Source organism: Abramis brama (genome assembly GCF_963993115.1).
Source record: "Abramis brama genome assembly, chromosome: 17".
Lineage (NCBI taxonomy): Eukaryota > Metazoa > Chordata > Actinopteri > Cypriniformes > Leuciscidae > Abramis > Abramis brama.
In genome coordinates, this window is record NC_139979.1 from 26,302,233 (window position 1) to 26,316,579 (window position 14,347).

General features: G+C 38.6%; 2 protein-coding genes across 6 annotated transcripts in view; one reads left to right on the top strand and one right to left on the bottom strand.

Moving 5' to 3' along the window:
* triob (trio Rho guanine nucleotide exchange factor b) overlaps nucleotides 1-1,914 on the bottom strand; it is a 153,504-nt gene extending 151,590 nt beyond the window's left edge. For all 5 annotated transcript variants that reach the window (XM_084088832.1, XM_084088830.1, XM_084088831.1 and 2 more), the window contains exon 1: nucleotides 1,667-1,914. In XM_084088832.1, the coding sequence (XP_083944958.1) occupies nucleotides 1,667-1,733 (67 nt within the window). In that variant the 5' untranslated portion in view covers nucleotides 1,734-1,914. The remainder of the gene's footprint in view (nucleotides 1-1,666) is intronic.
* A 2,024-nt stretch (nucleotides 1,915-3,938) lies between these two features.
* Nucleotides 3,939-14,347, top strand: part of dnah5 (dynein, axonemal, heavy chain 5) — a gene marked incomplete at its 5' end in the record, with an annotated part of 162,820 nt that continues 152,411 nt past the window's right edge. Inside the window, one exon of the mRNA XM_084089567.1 lies at nucleotides 3,939-4,031. Within this exon, the coding sequence (XP_083945693.1) occupies nucleotides 3,939-4,031 (93 nt within the window). The remainder of the gene's footprint in view (nucleotides 4,032-14,347) is intronic.

A 14,347-nucleotide genomic window follows, 5' to 3' on the forward strand; every position in this document is an offset into this window, starting at 1 on the left:
GTTAATATTCCAAAAGGCACAAGCTCTTCCTTAACTGTTTTCAGTCTGTGTTTTTAGTTTTTATGGCACATAAATGGCAGTTTTTTTTTTTTTTTGTCCGGACCAATGAATGTGAAAATTATCAATTTCCTAATCCTAAGGCACTCTTCTTGATAATCTTTCAAGGCACACACTAGTGTGCTGTGGCATACTGGTTGAGAAACACTGCCCTAGGCTATAGGTCCCTGGACTTTACTTTGAGAAGTAGCTCACCTACTTTAAGGTTTGTTCTGAGGTTGCTACACATAATTTGTGTATACTCTGTGCTGTGTCTTCTGATCAGATATTAAAGCAAGTTAATACAAACAAATTTGTACTTATTCCCTCACCCAATAAGAATCGATAAGAGAATCGATAAGGAATCGGATCGATAAGCAATATCGATAATGGAATCGGAATCGTTAAATTCTTATCAATTCCCATCCCTAGGGTAGGGGTCGTGTTTGTTTTGGTGATTTCAAATATCAACATTGGCCAAAACTGTTTTTCAAAAACTACTATTCCCACCTTTGAATAATGAAATTGCAAACAAAAATAACTATTTAGTGTTAAAAAATTCAAATGAGACCCAAATAATATTATTCAAACTCATTGTATGATGTCATGTGACAAAGCAAACCATGACCATGACCATAAATTACTATACATCACAGGTCTTACAAACTATTTAATAGGAAGTATATAACACATACTTTATTTAAACAGCAGCCAGGCTGTGTCAGACAAAATGTACAATATATTGGAAATACTTTTAATATTAATGCATGCTCTTTTTTTTTCTTGAGAGCCCTAGGACTTTCATACTTAAATTAATTTCCTCTACCTTCAACGAACACTGGGAATATACATTATTCCCTATTCATTATTCCATTGTAGCACCTGCACTCACAATAAAGTTGAACAATTGGATGCCATGCTGAAGAGAAAAAAAGAGAGATTGTGATATTGTAAGACTCCTGCTGTCACTCAGGGTGTCCATGGCCCCTTACAGAGTCCCTCCTCTGATGCACCTGGTACTGCAGAGACAGCTGACACAAATCACACCAACAGCTGACTGCAACAACCAGACCAGGATTACCAAAGTGGATCATAAATGAGCTCAAAATTCACACCATCATGGTGAAACGTGCAGTTAATGAAATGTAGGGTAATCGAGTATTAACGTGATGAATGCAGTGGGCTGGTGACGTATGGCATCATTGAGACGCATGACATCGCAGCACCGTAACAAATGCATTCAGCCAAGCTTTATGACGTCACCTCACTCTGAACTCAAACATCACGCTTATAAACAGTGACGTATGACAACAGTTTTTAAGAAAAAAAACAATAAAAAAAAAAACTGTTAACTGGCTTGTTTTATGAATAGGCTCGCGCGCACTGAAATGTAACGTCATATCCCAAATAAATGGTAAATAAAAGCACTCATATATCTTAACCTGCCAACTCCATCTGGCAATAAAATCACGTCTGCGGATTCACAGTAGGCTAACCATCATCAACAAATATTCTAATCTATGGTACGATCTGTTCGGTCACGCATCGTTGGCGTGAACCGGGATTTGGATAAGCGGGTCATCATCATCACGAAAACACCGAGGCGCGCGCCCCTCTCTTCTTCACTTACCGGATTTAAAAAACGCCGCTATGTCGGCCGCCTCCTTAGATGTGTCCTCTCCCTCCCCTGAACTCATCCTCGGATCAATGATTCTCCCTCAACAAAACTCCGCAAACAAACGGATCAGAGTCGGGTTTCCAAGTGACTGGTCGGGAATAAATCCTCTTCATTGGAAAGCAAAGAGTGGCGTGCGGGGATTCGTTCCTGTGCTCGCTGAGCACGGACCCTCCATCTTGGCTTTAGCTCGCTGGAGAGGTGTCGGTACCGATCGGCGGCGCTCCTGAGTTTCAGTTAGGAGAGAGGAGGATGAAGGGAGGGAGAGGGGAGGTCTTCTTCAGGAAAGGGGTCTCCTGGAATCCCCTATTCCCCCCCCCCCCCCCCCCCCCCCCCCCAAACACACACACACACACACACACACACACACACACAAATTGCCAAGTCATTTTTGGGATGCTGGTTCTATTCATTCCATACAAAAAATACAATAAAAATAACGTGTACACCTCTCTTTATTTAGTACAGGTTTGATTTAATAAAAATATCAAGTAAAATGCTTTTCTTGGAGCTGGAATATAGGCTGCATGTGATTGAACTTATTTTCAAAATAAAGTTTTAAAATTTAGGCTAATATGCTATGTTTTTACATATAGATTTTTTTTTTTTTGTCATATGCCTATCATTATTTTCATAAAAAGGTCAACATGTATTTTTAAACTTGTGCTTGACTTGTCATGAGGTTCCCATGGAGCCCTCTTTATGTTTTCTTGTCATATCATAACAAAATGTCTGATGATTACACCAACACCACATTGATCAAGTAGCCTATATTATAATACAATGTTACTGATAATGCACACGTACATCACAGAGACATCTATTTGATGTACGTGTTACATCTGGAAGACATATTTTTTAGAGTGTTTGCTCATCTGCAATACGTCTATGGGACATTTCCTGTCAGATGTCAAATAGACATTTTGAAAATGCCTTTAAGATGTTTATGATTTAGAATATGTAAAACTGACATCTTAAAGACATCTTTCAGATGTTAGTAAACAGCAGATGCTTTCCAGATGAAGTGATCTTTAACAGACATCTTGCAGACATACGTGTCCTATCTCACTGCAATTTACTGAATTGCAAGTTTTGAGACAAAGCATACACAAAAATTTAGCCTATTTATTCTCTGATAGGCTATGTTTGTCTAAGTTCAATAGTGTCAAAATAATAACAGATTTAAATTTTCTGTAAGCTATGTGCCATTTTTAAGCATTGAATATTAACACCATCTATTTCTGGAACCCACAAGGTGTGTGTATAATTGATGTGTGATTCACAAGGAATAAAACTAACTTATTAAAAACCTGTATATTTATTCACTTGCGCAACGAAATATTAAACAGCACTGCAACACTGTTTCAGCATTCACCCATCTGTTCACTAATGTAAGATGCATGGAAAGGTGTGAGAACTTAAACAATTGCGCCCTCTTGTGAAACAGTTGAGGAATTACATTGGTACAATAGCGCCCTCTTGTGTTATGAAAAACTGCAGAATTACACGAACTCGAGACAGACGATTCACAAGAGCGACCGCACAACTTTCAGATGGATGGCACCGGATTTTTTTTAATGATTTTTTTTTAACTCAAAATCTGATGATGAAAATGTCTCTAGAAATGTGCTTCATTTAGATAATTTGTGCCCAACATTCCTGTAGCCAGTTGCACAAACTGCGTCTTACAGTCATCTATTTTATTTTTCTTCAAGACTGGTCATAACTTTTTTTTAAGTCAGTTACATAAAAGGTACACTGGTAGACTGATTAAGTTAGCCCTAAATAATTGCTAGTTTGCTCAGACAAGTTTTAAGACGCAGTCAACTGTGAAATGCAACTGGCCCCTGAGCATAACATTGCGAAAATATATCGTGGGCTTTAAACATTAAACATTTAAAGTTTAAAGCCGCATACATAGAAAAAAAGCGATTTGCGAAATCAATGAAAGTGAAGTAGCCTAAGACCTTTGTTCTCTGGACTCACTGGGCCGGGGCACTTTTATATGACCCCTAAATGTTACCCCTGACGTCGGCATCTCTATGGCAACTGCCAACAACAATTTATAGTGGAGATTGGAGAAAGTAAAGTGCTTTCTGGGCGGCTCGTTCACAGCATGGTCAACACTAAAATCCTTCTGGACGCCGAGAAGACAGCGTGGAAAAACATAGTTCAGTTTTAGGATGAGATTTACAAACCTATAAAGCCCTTAAAAGGTCAGTAGATCATGGCTTTGAGTTACCGGACAGTGAAGTCAAACATCAGATCCAGAGGAACTCATCAGCCCTCTGCTCCAGTGGACAACATGAAGGAGATGCAGGTCTGCTTGATTTCAGTTAACATCTTTGCCACTTTTCGCAGAACACTACACAAAGGTTATTAGGCTATTTTATGTGTGCAGGCTACTATGTGTGTGTGTTTGTATTTAATCTCAATAATAAAACATTAAAACAATAAAACTCAGAAAGAATTAGCGTATGTATGGGTTATTTCTTGTCTTTAATCATGCCAGAATATCTTTTTATTTTATTTAGTTTTATTTTTTAAAGGCTAAACAATATGCACACTTGTTATGGCTCTCTTAAATTTAGCCTACGTCTGGATTTAACCTATGCTTATGTGTTAAAAATGCTGATTAATAACGTTTTAATGAGAAAGGGGCAAATACAAACAAAAAACGGCGCATTTTGATCTGAACCTTTCAGATTCCAAACTATTTCATTTATTTTTTGTTGCAAATGTTTTACAAATCACTAGATGGCAGCAAAACTCCGCAGCAAGATTTAGAATTAAATAGACTATTGCAATTTTTGGTCTGGTGGAAAATATAGGTAAAGCTTCAGACAGTAAAACACATAATTATGTATGTATGTGCAAACGTGCAATACTTTGTGTAATGTAGGCCTACATGCAGTATAATGTTCGCTCAGTAATAGGCTATATTGAGCAATAATCAATACATTACAATTTAAGATGTACACCATGATGGTTTACATTTCTTGGTGTGGAAAAAAGGTCAATTCATATATTTGTGTTCTCATTTATGTCAAATCAACAGGTATTACACTTTATTTCTCAGACGTTTCAACTGAAATTGCTGGAGAGGGGCATTTGACAAAGTACAGAGCTGCTAAATCAATGTGGACAGCATATACTGTAGCTAAAATAATCTGGTTTTGGAAGAATTCATATCCATACACTAGTATATTGCCAAAATGTATTTGGATACACACTACTGCAGCAAAGCTGGAAGCCTGGAATTATCTGGAATGTTGTATGATGTAACATTAAGATATGTTTTCACTGGAATTAGGCAAGAGCCTATAAGACAAGATACCGGAAGAGCCAACACACTCTCATTGCAAATAGTTTGTGCCATTGGGTTATTATTTAAAATATAAATTAATATACTATGTTAATGAAGACCTATCTCCTCCTCCATGAAACTAGAGTGGAGTGAACCCAATGTTTACTGTAGCCTGAGTGACAGAAAGAATGAGAAGCAGACAGTTACAGTTAGTGATCAAAATGACATAGCAAGCTTACTCAATCATCTTTGATCTTTTCTAATGTGATTAGGAACACCATTATAACATTCCATGGTGGCCTGAAAGAACTGCTCAGTCAGCAATTTGTATTTAAGATTCCAAAAATGAATGCCCAAGCATCAGCCCAAATGCATAATGGGATTGCTGGTATAGAGGCTTTGGATTTAGAGAGCGAGTTCTCCTCAATGACAAATCACCTTTGATTTCTTACAGTTGTGCAGTTAGAGGTACCTTAGAAAGATCGATTTTGATGTAAATGTTCTGCACCTCTGCTCTTGTTTGTGCTTATGGGAAGCATTGTTGGGTTTTGCACTTGTTTCTAATGCCGTTAATGAGACCTAGAGCCTGGCTCAGTACTTATGGATAATAAGTGGACTGAAACCTGCCTGTGTGGGAGTGAAAGTGTGTGTATGGGTTCATATGTATGTTCTCCACTTGGAGAGCCAGTTTGCAGATCCTCTGCATAATTCAGCAGGAGGCTCTTCTTACACAAGCCCCTAGTAATAGGAAGATCCTGTTAAAAAAATCAGTCATAGCCACGGTGAAATATTGATGACCTAACTGCTTTTAAATGCAAACCTTCGCAACCATTTTCCGGGTATCAAACGTTCAGGCTCCCCATGTGGGCACACGGTCTTCTGTGATCATGAATGAATGAGTTGGTCGTTGTATGTGGAACGGCAGGGACTGGGTTCAGAAAGCAATTAATAATAACCGACTTAGTGTTCACAAAAGTCTTTTGAAGAGAGCAGGGGTCCCCAACCCCCGGGCCGTGGACTGGTACCGGTCCGTGGGACATTTGGTACCGGGCCGCACAGAAATAATAAATAACTTACCGTATTTTCCGGACGATAAGACGCTCCGGAGTATAAGTCGCATCAGTCAAAAAATGCGCCATGAAGAAGAAAAAACATATATAGCCTAAGTCGCACTGGTCTATAAGTCGCATTTATTTAGAAATTTATTTCACAAAAAAACCCCAAAAAAACAATGTTACAGACGGGACAGTTCTCCGTTACGGACGTGAGTGCTCTGAAAGCGGCACTGAAAGACTGCTTTAAAACTTTCACTGAGACCTCAAACAGAAAGCACAAAGCCTGTCTTTAAATTTAATTTAATTTTGTATTAATTGTATCTTAATTTTAATCAATGTTTCATCATCCAATTGTCTGGTTTTAATAAATAAGAAGTAAATATATTAAAAAATAGATAATCACGACACGGAGGCGCCGGCGCGTGAGCTGGTCTCATAAATTAACCGAAAATCAGCGTATAAGGTAGCCTACTTGCCTCACAGACCTGAGACATATATAGAAAGCTTGAAATGTGTACTTTTAAACAGAACAATTCAAAACGAAAGAAAACAGACTGCTCTCTGCTTATGTAATCCGTATGAATTGTGCATTTCTCTCTGGCGCGTTCACTACATGCGAAGATCGCGAGTCAGCATCGTCAACTTCATCTTTCCAGCCGACACTAACATGACAAAAACTGGTTTATTAGTAAACAATTAAAATGTCTCCTGCTATATTTTACATATTCATAACCATTAATTTTGCCGGTTCGTTGTGACAGCTTTTAGGTGCTTTATTGGCAGCGCCACCCTTACATGTTACATGAACGCATCAGCACCGAAAACATGGAGATTTTTTTCTTTTGGGGGCATTTTGTTTGTGTTCAGGCTTTCTCAGTTGTCTTTAGGCGCGATGTTACGAGGACGCTGCTAATAATGTTGCGAGTAGGCCTACACATTGGATTCACGTTTATTATTATATTTAAAAAATACCCCAGTTTTTATGCCGGTCGTATAATTTTATTTTGTTGTATTTATCCGCCACACCTTAAAGGCCGGTCCGTGAAAATATTGTCTGATATTAAACCGGTCCGTGGCGCAAAAAAGGTTGGGGACCGCTGGTCTAGAGGATGACAGTACCTGAAGTGTCAGCATTAAGCCAACATTTTTCATTAACAATCGTCTCAGCTACTGTTGTAACCTCCGTTCCCTGATGGAGGGAATGAGACGTGGGCCTTGCCCACACTAATACGTTTTAGTTTTACAATTTTTCTATCCGTTTTGGCCTTCTGTCCACACTGAGTTTTTATAAAAAAAACGAAACTTAATGAAAACACTCTGCGCAAAGTGGATAGATTTCAAAACGCTGTTTTCGCATTGTAGACTATAAAAATAAAGGTATTTGAAAACAATGACGCATGTTTAGTCATGTGACGTATATGTTATGCACTATTCACTTTCACACAGTTGCAAAAATTTTTTACTTTGCACACTCTTCATACAACAGTCCTGCAAAGATGACAGAAAATGTACTCGCATTTGCTGTCCTGCGGCATAAATAATATAATATAATATAATATAAATAATATAATATATTGATCCCGCTAGAAAAATTGCGTGATAACTTTCGTATGTCTTGTTCTGTCTGTATCATCTCAGTGAGCTTATATGAGGGTTTCATGCGCAGTAAGGTGAATTTAGCGTTTTCTGACGTTTCAGTGTGGACGAGAAACTTTTGGAAAATCCTATTGTGGACAGAGAGCGTTTTGAAACGAAAACGCTGTTTTAAAATGTATCCGGATTAATGTAGACGTAGCAGTGGTGTCGATTGACTGACACTGGAGGGCGTTTTGGGGTCTTCCAAGTGCGACTCCCAGTGTCAGTCAATCGCCACAATGTCGAAGTGACTGAAAGATATGGAAAGGAAATTCTGGTCTCTAGATATGGCTTGGGTCTTTCCTTCAGATACTGTACATGCTTTGCCCTTAAGTCTGACCACACCAAAAAGTAATGGAACACATCTCCTCAACAAGCCGCATGATCTGAAGCATCATTCATATTCATTACACAAATGGTGTAGGGCAATTTATTTGCCTTATTTGCCATTTAAACGGATGAGTAATAAAAAAAAATCCAGTGGCGCAAAAAGTGGGCATGCGCTATATGCGGCGCATAGGGGCGCAGCACCAGGGGGGCGCCAAAGCGATGGTAAATAAAAAAAAAATCTATACGTAGCTGCTGTTGTGCGTTTCTAAATAATTTCTGCATGTCCTCAATGTTAAATAACTTTTTAGAGGACTAACAGGCTAGAGTAGGATATTCATAAGATTCCATCATAGAATTTTGACATAGAGAGGGGGGGGATAATATCGCGGGCGCTGAGCGAGCAGGTACGAAAGTCGAAAAAGATGGATAAAGCAAAAAAGCTGTCGGGACTAAAAATAGAAAAAGAAAGTAAAAAAGGAGATCAGTTGATGCGCCAGCAGCTAAATAAGTGGATGGTCAAAGGCAACAGGTAGGATTTAAAGTGTGACGTCCACGCATGTAGGCTAGGAGATTCCCGGTGGGCCGACGTGCTTTTTGGGCCGATACATCTAATAGGCTATTTTTTTTTGTCTTTGTCTTAACGGCCCATAAAACTCGTACATCGGGGGCCCATTCGTTTTGTTTTGTTTTGCTTAATTGCCGGCGCTGGGTTAATGGCATTGTAATGCATTGGTAAAAAAAAAGAAAAAAGTCAGCTTTAGTTTTTTTTTTACATTTTTCATTAAACATGTAGATCAGCGGCCCATTGGTTCTTTTCTTGATTGACACTGGGCTGGCCCAGTCACATCTTTAATGTGAAGTATAGAAATTATGCCGCGTTCCAGGCAACCTGTAACCCGTGTTTTTCCAACCTTATACCCGTGAAAGTGCACTATAACGTCGTGTTCTGTCGTCAATTAAGTATTGAAATAACCAAAAGGGAGATTAAAGCTGCGTCAAAACTATGTCGGGGCTTTTGTATTCCTTTGTAGGCTACATAAATGTTACACATTTTGGCGTAGCCCTACTCATTTTTCATTATTAATATTCTCACATTTTATAAATATTGCAAAGTCATCAAAACTGACTAAATATTTTGTGACCAAAAATGTGAAAAATAGACCTACATCTAGCCTAAATGATCGTTCATGACATTCTTTTAACTATAAGCAACCCAATTTGTCTAGATCTGTATTATTTCCTTTGTATAATGAGCTTAAAGGGACTATGTGTAGCTTTTTAGGTATTTTATTATCTAAAATCAATATTTTTATTAATAAATATGCCCTCAATGGTGTACAAATACCTCTGCCAATGATCTGACTTATCCTCGTAAACGAAGAATTTATTATCTTTATATACATGGGACGGGTAGGTCCACGGAGGCTTCCATGTAGTTCCGCCATCTTGAAAAACTATAATAGCAGAGAGGGACAAAAAGTACTAGGCCAACGCGTTTCCACAACGCGTTTTCGTTTAGAGCCAGCGTCACGTGACTGAAGCCAGCAGAAGCGGAGGAGCAGAGCAGAGAGAGGCGCTTGTCACTGCCCCGGCAAGTTTAAAAGGCTGCACTGCACGGTCGTCGAAAAAGTCCAAAATAGACCGTAAAAGGAAACGTGACCGGAGATTACAAAAACAAGGGTTAATGTCGGGATAGCTAATGCAGGAGAAAGCTTTCAAAAGAGACGCTGAAGTTGCCTGCTTTCTTCTCGACAGGTAAGTCAATGTTACGGTCTTAATTACAAGCTTTTTTTTTTCATTGCTTGGTTGTGTACTTTATTATATAGACAGTAGAACATTTATAGTTAAAAGTTAAACAGGCTCTTTGATGAATAGCAGCTCTTGAGTACAGTAACGTTAGAGAAGGCTCTGATGATGATGATATCTAACAATGCACGTACTTCAAAAAATATAACGAGTAAAGAAGGCATTACTACTAATTACCATAGTTAATGTTTTTCACAGTCAGTAATTCATACTGTAGCATTCTTTTTTTCGTTGTTTCAAGTTTCAGTTTGTTTTAAATAACAAACCTGTTCACCCGAAGAAAAACTCAAAGTGCTATTATAAGACATCCTGTCATAGCTTTTTGGTACATAACGGCTACCGTAGATGCAACGCGCATTTGAAAAAGTGAGGCGCTGGAGAGCATTATTCGTTTGAATGCAAAATACAGTTTCACCACTAGATGGGAGAAATTCCTACACACAGTCCCTTTAAATATTGCTGCGCAGTCGTGTGATTTAGTCTGCTTGATTAACATTATTACAATGTATTCCTATTTAACTCTGATATGTAGCCTATATATATAAGGTCCTCGAATGTGTTCGAATATTTCACCAGCATCAGCCTTTTCACAGTTTGTATCACTCCGCTTGTGTTTGCGCAACTTGCATCATTAAGCCAGTAGGTGGTGACAAGTGACTTTATGAGTGAACAATTGAAATTTAATTGAACTGATTTAATAGTGCCAAAAACATTGATTAACTCAAGAAAGAAACAAGTTGCTGAAACCCATCTTTAATGCTAAAAAGTTTACATCTATGCAAAATAATCCTTGAAAGATTTCTCATTTAAGGCCATTCCTGTTTGGAATATGTGATTGTGTATTGTCAACAATTAGCAGAAACATTTTGCATTTCCATTTTCTAGTGTGGATCATTTATTTCAACATTTATCCTTATTCTCATGTTTAAGAATCTGTTATCTGCTTGACAAATAATTTATGCTACTGCCCACGACATGCTTTTAAACCTATTGTTATCAAAAAATGTTGGCCTTCAAACACCTTAAAATGCACATATGTAGGTCTGAGAAATCAAAATTTTCTCGGGGGAGCATGCACCCGAACCCCCCTAACTACCTCACATTTGAATGTGTGTGTCTGTGTGGTAATATGGGCTGGTGTGGAAACAGTGCCAGGACTGAATTTTTTTACCAGTCTGCCCCCTGCATATAGGCCTAAAATATACATTATTCTCTATATCGAATCATGTTATCTTATTACCCACCCCAGCCCCTGATGTTTCGGGCTCAGCCCCTGATGTTTTTAAAACCTAGAAACGCCCCTGCCTCACAGTTGTCATGAAGTGCAAAATTAGCTATAGACCAAAACCACTTTCTGTTTATGCTGTTTATGCCATTTTAATATGGGGGGTATATGGGATTGACTCTCTTTTGGAGCCTGTCTCTAGGCGGCCAGTAGATGAATTTCAAAAGAGAAACTGGAAGATTGCTGCTTGTCTACACCGGACACGATAGTTATCAACCTGCTCTGCAACAGCGTGAGGCTGTCTTCACTGGACCGTGAACAAAGCGACCGTTGCAAATCCATCACTACATCTGAAGTCGAATACTTTCCTACTGTATGGTAGCCTATGCTAAAAACAGTACGCCAAAGAGTATTATGTCCGAATACATAGTATTCGAAAATAGTAGGCAGAATGTCCCCAGATAACCTACTTCCGCTGAGATTCTGGTGCGCATTCAATGGATACTTTACTAACCCATGAGGCCACGGGAGAGAATTTATGGGAAGTGGGATCATTTATGGGAAGTGGGACCACGGGAAGTGAATCGACGCAACTGATGCTGATAGGACACATGACAGTAACAGCATGACTGATGTAGTATTGCTGCGTTTGTGCCATGTCGTAATTACTGTAAATAAATCTCCGGATGCTTTTGAATCTCTCGTGGTACTTTGATGTCATACACTGATCGGTCTGCACAGCGCCACTTCAAGTCGAACACACCTTAAATCTGCAGTGGTCAGATGGTACAGCGGCCCCATAGTACAAGTCGTAGCTCTCAGAAAATTATGAGTTGTAATTACAAGTTGTAATTACAAGTTCTACAAACATGTGAAGATTTTTTACTGTTCAGAATCGTTTCGGTAATTATGACATGCGTGAACGCACCTTATGTCCGAACTTCTGTCACATCCACCGTCTGTCTTCCTCATCTGTCTCTGCACTTACACTCCCCAGAATCCTCCTTGGCGCACACCTGCACTCACTCTCCTCTAAGTAGTTATCACCGCCACCTGGATCCCATCACCAGCTCACCTTTATATTCAGCACTCAGTCACTCACTCTTTGTCTGGTCTCGTCGATACACATCTCTACATTGACACACAGACTCACCTCTCGTCCTCCGGATACTTACCTGCTTTCCCGATCTTCTTCAGCCTGGTTCATCTGCCATCTGCCTTCATCACCTGCAATAGAGACATTATTATCATTGAGTTAAGTTACCATAGGTTATCTGTTATCTGCATACTCACCATTCTCCACTGAATCCGTTCCGTTCTGCAATAAAGCACTTAAACGTACAGTATGGGATTTTTTTCTCCACTAGGGGTCGCTAACCTATTTACAATAACAAAGGCGTAGTTTGATGATGCAGCATTTGCTAAGAATTATGGATCTTGTTGTCAACGTCAAGCCGACCGATCTAATAATGTTTATGGATGACTGAATACATCAATGTTTTTATCATGACTGTGATATGAAGCAGTTCGGGATTGCTAAGAGAGCTATCAGCTCCACAAGCGACGCGAGTCCCGCGGATATAAAAGGAATATGGACATTTCATTCTACCGAATTACACGCAAGTGCAGAATTACAACTCACAGGTCAGTTTATTAGACAAATTAAACTTGTGAGGTAAGTTAACGCAGCGCTGTTTCACTTGGTCTAACATTAACACACTAGCACACTAAACTGCATTTGAATGTGTTTAAGTTAAATGTATGTGTTAGTTTGTCTGTATGAGACTAGCAGTAAGCTAGATCAACATTAGAATAACATAGATCATATTCTAACATTTTATCATTGTTGAACTATATAACATTGATTAGTTTTATGTAAATGTGCTCACCTGTTTAATAAAGTACATGTAGGAGCGGTCGAAGTCTCGGACGTGGAGCTCTCGTTTATATACTGTCTATGGGAGCTCTCGGCATCTCGAAAACACCGCGCTGATATTGATTCTCGTTTTAGTTCTCCTTTTTTATCCAAAGTCTGCTTGCCATGGTCCATAATGTTTGAACGAAACAACAACAGCGTGCAGATAGACATTGCGAACTACACAGTTGTCCGCGTCTGTCGCCTTGGTTACTTATCAGAGGGCTCTGGTTCATAGCTCTGGTTGCCATGGCAGCACGAGCGGAAACCAGGGACAACACGGATATGACGCCATTGACTGCAACAAAACGGAAATAAAGAAACGTGCGAATTAAATTAAAATTTCTTCTGGTTTGAAAGTTGTTGGAAACAGTCGGGATAATGTAAGTACACAACAAAAAAAAAAAATATAACATAGATATAGTGATTTTTGCTATTTTTAAAGCAAAAAAGTTACATATTGTGCCTTTAAAACTTACCTTCTTGTCTGCTTCCTGTACGAACCCTGACAACTTCATTCATATTATTTTAAACGGGGTTTTTAGCAGTTGCGATGTAAATTCAAATTCAAATGTAGTACCTGCGCAGACAGTACGCAATTTCGGAACGCAGCATATTTGTTTTTCGTGTCAGAAGTAGCATGAGCGCTTGAAGTAGTCAGAAATATAATGGACATCAGTGTAATTGAACATCAACTTCAGTTGGATATGGCAAAAAAATAATAATAATAATCTGCCTGTGAAACATTTGTTTCACATTTTCACATTTATTTATATATGCCTACAGATTTTTATCAGCAGATTCACTATAATAAACAATAAAATAATTCACAAATTATTAATGTTTTTCTATAGAAAATGTTTTTTTTTTTTTGATCTTCATTGATATGAAGCAATGCTTGGATATATAGGATAGTAACCTGAAGTTCATGTTTTTAAAACGGTCAATTAAATATAAATCTTACTTATTTCCTGTAGCTTTTACATAATAAAGTCCTAACCTAGCTTCTATCTGATTATAATACAGTGTATTCACATTCATGAGCCTGTGGGTCAGTTCAACAAGATGTGAATGTTCATGTGTTACTGGGGCATTCCCTTATGCAGATGCCCCTTCACAATACAAATGAATAGCTTGTATTGTCATTGTCTCACTGATAAATAAAGTGTATTGTGTATTGTATTGTGTGGAGGTGTAAATATTGCCTCTCATCCTTCCGAGGGCTGAAGTTCTGTCTGTAACTGTAGACTTAACAACAATGGTCTATTTAGCCTCATAGCTGACATCTGAGAAGGTCCAAGACCTCCATTGTTAAACAAACAGAGGACGGGTGATCACCCAATACCAAAGGACTAGATAAAGA